The 6,787-nt window shown below is 39.2% G+C and overlaps 1 protein-coding gene across 1 annotated transcript; it reads right to left on the bottom strand.

Moving 5' to 3' along the window:
- Window positions 1-736: 736 nt before the first annotated feature.
- Window positions 737-5,132, bottom strand: znf703 (zinc finger protein 703). Its single transcript, XM_058070628.1, has 2 exons — window positions 4,574-5,132; window positions 737-3,912 (listed from the first exon to the last, which is right to left on the bottom strand). Exons 1-2 carry the CDS (start codon window positions 4,826-4,828, stop codon window positions 2,437-2,439), a joined length of 1,731 nt encoding a protein of 576 aa, XP_057926611.1. The 5' UTR covers window positions 4,829-5,132; the 3' UTR covers window positions 737-2,436.
- Window positions 5,133-6,787: the final 1,655 nt, after the last annotated feature.

The raw sequence follows: 6,787 nt of genomic DNA, 5'->3' as shown, positions 1-6,787 counted from the left end.
GAGGAGTCTGGGAGTCGGGGGGGTCAATAGCCAACCATGGAGACTCTTTGCACTGCGCCACAGACTTCATGTCCGCCAAGCCGGAGACAGACACACGTTATCAGCACCCAAATACTCTTACACCAGATGGACCGACTCCTTCCTGTTAAATTAGTATCACACAGATTGCTGACTTAAGCAAGAAAATGATGACAACCGCCACGTTTGAGGTTCCCCGCCTCCCTCAGGGGGGCGAGATACAAAGACTTTGATGAATATTTCTCTATTAACTGCATCCCTTTGTCAGCTATGGCCTTTGTGTTCCGAGCCAATCCGTCACAAGTGTCACAAGATCCCGGGTCAACACCTCCCTGGAATCATTATTCAAGTCCCAGTGACCCCAATGTACACCAACTATCCACTTCTGCTGAGAACGCCGTTTTCAGGGCTTACAAACAGGAATTGGCAATTAAATTCTACACTCACGTCAATGCCGCTCACGGAGAAGGAGGACATGGGGGATGGAAGTCCTTTGAGAGCATCTAACGGGGCTAATGTGACCCAGTCTGGCCTCTCTGGGACGCCCCTGTCAACTGATATGAGCCATGAAATATTACACAGAGAACAGCCAAAATGATGGATAGACCTCCGTACTGTAAATGCAATAGAAAGACTGATTGGTCACCGGCTGCTGCATTGCATGATATACTACAGTATTGCAATGTTTCCCAACTTTTATTGAGCCAAGGCACATATTTTACATAATAAACATCACACCATCAAACAAAAAATGATTTATGACCGGAAACAGGTTCATTATGTATCTTGTGTATCTTTTAGCAGAAGCCTGTCAACATGAATTATTGACATATTTGCAGCAAATACACAATAATTATTTTGACGTGCCACAGCACATTGGTTGGGAATCATTGTTTTATTGTATACAGTAAACCTCGGATATATCGGATTCAATTGTTCCCACTGGTTTTGTCCGATTATAAGCGAAATCCGTTATATGCGTATACCGGAAAATGTCCGTTTTATGCATATATCGGATTTATATGCGTAAATCGGATTTTATCCGTTATAAAAAGGCACTTCCTTGACTATGTTTCCAATGTACCTGGACGCGCAGGCAACGCTGCAAACGCTGCAAATGACGTCGTATAGCGGGCCTGTCACGATTCGGCGAATCGGAGCGCCACGATGCGGCCATCCGATATATGCGAGGGAAATTTAATGGAAATGCATCGGAACGGGACTGGAGATTTTGTCCGAAATAGGCGAAATCCGTTATAAAAAATCCGATATATGCATTCACTCATTCATTCATTCATTTTCTACCGCTTTTTCCTCATGAGGGTCGCGGGGGGGTGCTGGAGCCTATCCCAGCTGTCTTCGGGCGTAAGGCGGGGTACACCCTGGACTGGTGGCCAGCCAATCACAGGGCACATATAGACAAACAACCATTCACACTCACATTCATACCTATGGACAATTTGGAGTGGCCAATTAACCTAGCATGTTTTTGGAATGTGGGAGGAAACCGGAGTACCCGGAGAAAACCCACGCATGCACGGGGAGAACATGCAAACTCCACACAGAGATGCCCGAGGGTGGAATTGAACCCTGGTCTCCTAGCTGCTAACCCCTAGACCACCGTGCCGCCCCGATATATGCAATGAATTTTTATTGGAAATGCATTACAAAAAAATTGGTTCTTTTTTATCTGTCCGTTGTGAGCGAATTTCCGATATATCCGAGTCCGATATATCCGAGGTTTACTGTATATTCATTACTAATATACGTAAATGAGAGAAAACATGTTCAATATGCAATCATCGTTTATTTAATAAAATAAGACTTTGCCCTGTTGCTTGGATAGTACAGTCCTTATTAACAGATTTGACCTATGAACTTATTTTTGTACCATCATGGAACCCGACACGACCCATACACGACATAGGCTTGAAAAAATATTACATCTTTGCATATTTACAAATAAAAATAATAGCAATTGTTCAAGATCATTCTCACCAACATGCACAGTCTGATTAAGCCTTAAAAAAAAAATGACAATAAAAGATCAGAAATTAATAATAACAAAAGAAGTTGCTGTGACAATAGGCATTATGGTAATTAATATAATTAAATTGTTCTGTTTATTTCAATGTATTTGAACGGTTAAAAAAAAAACCCAGAGTTGAATAGCAAGCGCTTATGTGAAAAAAATAAATACAGACTTTTGTGTTCTGATTATTGGTGTCATTAATATCTTCATGTGGCGTTAAAATCCATCCTGTAGCCTTTTTGCAGCACCAGTCCCAGTCCTGAGGCTATGAAAGGTGGTATTCCAAAGCATGAAGCTAAAGACACATCTCCATTAAATCTATCTTCAGGGTTGCTGTGAAGATGTCAAGCTGGTGGTGCCTTCAGTCTGTGAAGATATTTATGACATCACTGGTACCCAAGAGCTGACGCAGAGCCCAGTCTCTGGCTATACAGAGCGTACGGGGAGTAGTAAGCCGATGAGGACGGTAGAGATGGTATCGGAAGTCCGGGGGTTCCGGGGAGGTGGGATTTGCTGTAAGGGTGGTAGCGGGCCAGGCCCAAACCAGGGGATCCGCGCAGAGAGAAGGAGTTGGGTAAGGACCCTGGGCTGCTGGGCGGTGGGAGATGAAGATGACAGGAAGCTGTTGATGATATGGATGAAGGATACGCTGACAAGAGCTTACTGTCCACCATGCCGGGTAGAGCCGTGTGGGTACGCAAGTGGGCGAGCAGCTCCTCTGACGTAGCGAACCTCTTATCACAGGGGCCTCCGACGGACACCCAGTTACACGAATGGGGTAGCGATTCATTGGGGACCATGAAACCATACGTATAAAGGGGGTGCGAGAGGGACGGGGTGGTGCTGGAAGATAAGGAGTTAGAGTGCAAAGAGTGCAGATGGTGCGAAGGGTACACTAGGGGGAAACCAGACTTGAGACTGGAGGGGTCATGGACACAAGTGGAACAGTTACTCCCCCCTAAGTGATGTGCGTTGGGGTAAGTCAGACAGTAAGGGTCCCGACATAAGCCCTGCATCAACGACGGCGGAGACGCTCCAGTGAGCGGACTAGAACTGGGGTGTTTACTCGGAAGTCCTAACCCCAAACTAGACTTGGTAGGATCCAAAGCAGGAACAAACTGCGACGGGTACCCGGCATAGGCTCCAACTATGGAACCATGGTAGCCCATCGACGCCGGAGGCAACGGGAAAACAGAATGTCCTGGTTTAAAAGGGGACACGGGGGCAATGTGACCGGAGACCAGGTTAGCTTGAGACGAGGCCGGTGTGTCAGATTTGCTCTCAGGCCTCGGACTGCTAGCAGCGCTAGCATTACTGGAGTTAGCGCTGGCGCGTACGTGACTGGAGTTGGCTAAGTGAGCACCGTCCATCGCCGGTTTTGCTGCGTCGGAGTCTTTTTTATCAGCGCCATTGCTAACATCCGAACACGGTTGCTCCAAATTCGCGGGTTTGCCGTCCATATGTGGGGCCTGCGGTTGCGTAGCCGGGGAATGGCTTTGTCTTTGAGGTTGGTTCTGGGTGTGCGGCGGAGGGGAGCTCGGTGATTTGGAATGTGGTGGAAACGATGTACAAGAACTCGAGCTTCCATTAGCCACTCCTCTGAATGCTTTCTCTGAAGTCCCCTTTGACACTTGGACGTCTTTACGGGAGTCGACTGATGACTTGGAGTAAGGTTTGAAACTGGACTTGTCATCTGAGGACTGGTGCTGATCTCCTGGCTTGGAGGAACGGCTTGTGGTATCCTTGTCTCCTAAAGTGCCTGAGGAGAGGGAGGCCAACTTGGAAGAGGAGGGAGGCTCCGGTTTGCCGATTTGAGAGCAGGTCTGAGCCAGCAAAGCTAAAGGACTCTTTTTGGCATCCAGCTATAAGGAAGAAAAAAACAACAACAGGTGAATAGTTTAGTTATTTGGAATATGCAAAACAATTTACATAGCAGCACATCACATGTTACTGAAAACGGAATAGAAACAATTAATTTTTTTCAGAAACAATTAATGTATTTAACATGTACTACTTTTCTAAAGCAAATTAAAATGTCTCATAGTGCTGATATAACTGCATAGATGAAAAGTAATTTGTTGCTAATAATAAAATTATAAAAAAAATTTAAAAAATAAGACAGATAACGGAATATATAATTAGCAATTAAATACATAACAGAAAATAAATTAAAAAAAAATAAACAAGGGAATAAAAGGTACCTACACATAACATTGTACAGTAATAAATAATAAATAATGCATTCGGTAAATAAGAAATAAGTCTGCAATAAATATAAATGTCAACATGATGGAAGAATTCAGTGAAAGCAAGCGCTGGTTAATAATTTAGTAAAGAAATAATAATTAAATGACTTAGCAATCTCATAGTTTAAGCGCCATTACGCACGTATCTCACAATTATGACTACCGAAAAAAAGCACTTAACTATTATATGTTTTTTTTTAAATCTTGGAATAAATAAAATCGTGTTGAGGTTTTACAATATTAACCAACTTTTTTTTATTTATGAGCTTCTTCTCACCTCGATGCTAACAGGAGCGGACTGGAGAGGTTGAAGGTACTCCGGGTGGAGCAAATGGCCGCTGTGCGCCGTCAACATCTTTACAATCCTGATGGGGAGCCTTTTGTCCTGGCGTGACGGCTCTAGCGGTGACGAACAAGACTCAAGTCTGGGACTGTGCACTCCTGAGCGGCGTGGACCGGTGACACCCACACGGACGTTACTATCCGGGGACTGGCTGCGTAAAAATCTGGATCCACTTGCGAGATCTCTCATCGGGGGTCCAGAAGTGTGAAGGAATGGCGGTGGAGAACTTGTGGAATGGAAATTTATTTACCAGAACAGCTCATAATGATAAAAAAAAAAAAAAAAAAAACAGAAATGTGAAATAATCCAAATACGGCTTGTGCGCAATGCGGAACAAGTAAATCTACAAGGAAACAAACGGCATCCTTTCAAAGACTATAATTCTGGCATTCCGGATCCAGTGTTAAAAAAAGAAAGCCACCATGTCTAGACACTTGTGTCAAGAATATTCCCGAAGAGGAAGAAAAGAAAAGGGATGTGCTCCAGCGTCCGATTCTCCGTCTGACTACTGCAGTTTGTCCCTTTTCCCCCCACTTCTATCACGTCTCCAAAGGGGCGGAGCGATGTATTTAAGTACGCAGCTGCCATCCAATCAGAGGCGTTGTTTTTTTTTTTTTTACAAAGAGGGCGCGTCTACAAAAAAGAGGGCGTGGTTAACCCCATGGCCTCTCCCTCATGCATGTGTGACCTCAACATGCTTCATGCATCATTTACACACAATACACTCTATACCAGTGGTGTCCAAAGGGTGGCCTGGGGGCCATTTGTAGTTTGGCGGCCCCGTGGCGCATTGAAAAATATAATTTAACAAGAAAACTAAAAAAGATCGATAGATAGGGAGGAACACATAAAACTTTTTAGTGTATTTTCACACCGCAACTTCATTATTGCATTCAAAGTTTAATTAAAAAAAATAATAAAATAATACATATATCTGTATTTTGTGGTGGCAGGTCATGTAAAAATATTTTAAAATTAAAATAAGGTAGAAAAATATTTAATTTATTCACACACACATATGTATATATATATATATATATATATATATAATTGTTTTATTGTTTATTTTATTGTATTTTATATATATCTAATTTATATATATATAATATATAATTTTTTATATATAATTTATTTATTTATATATATATATAATTTATTTATTTATATATATATATATATTATTTATAAAAGAACAACACGTGAGAGGTTCAATGGTCTGCTTAATCAGATTATATTTAGTGAAGTAAGAATGGAACCATTTTGAATTTATATATATATAATTTATATATATATATAATATAATATAATATATTTTTTTATATATAATTTTATATTTATATATATATAATTTATTTATTTAGATATATTTTTTATTTATAATTTATTTATAAAAGAACAACACGTGAGAGGTTCAATGGTCTGCTTAATCATATTATATTTAGTGAAGTAAGAATGGAACCATTTTGAATTTATATATATATATATAAAATTTATATATATATATAATGTAAATTTTTTTATATTTTTTTATATTTATATATATATATAATTTATTTATTTATATATATTTTTATTTATAATTTATTTATAAAAGAACAACACGTGAGAGGTTCAATGGTCTGCTTAATCATATTATATTTAGTGAAGTAAGAATGGAACCATTTTGAATTTATATATATATAATTTATATATATATATATATAATATATATTTTTTATATATAATTTTTATATTTATATATATATATAATTTATTTATTTATATATATATTTTTATTCATAATTTATTTATAAAAGAACAACACGTGAGAGGTTCAATGGTCTGCTTAATCATATTATATTTAGTGAAGTAAGAATGGAACCATTTTGAAGTCATTGACATGTCATTAAAAAGTTTTTTTCTTCTTTATTTCGAACATGAAAAACGTCCAAAGCACAACAAACCAAAATCAATACAAATACAAATACCTATGTATATATAAATATACACATGTTCAAAACGGAGTAGAAAGAAGTCAAGACTTATCTAGTCCCACCCCCCTTAATTAAACAAATTAAAAATGTATTGGAATATTTCTTTTTTAAATAGTCGTTCAAAGGAAACCATCACAATCTATTTAATCCACTCATTACATTCACAGTTTATAGT

Source organism: Doryrhamphus excisus, chromosome 4, assembly GCF_030265055.1.
Source record: "Doryrhamphus excisus isolate RoL2022-K1 chromosome 4, RoL_Dexc_1.0, whole genome shotgun sequence".
Taxonomy (NCBI): domain Eukaryota; kingdom Metazoa; phylum Chordata; class Actinopteri; order Syngnathiformes; family Syngnathidae; genus Doryrhamphus; species Doryrhamphus excisus.
Note: the sequence above shows the minus strand (reverse complement) of the source record. Positions and strands in the feature narration are given on the sequence as shown.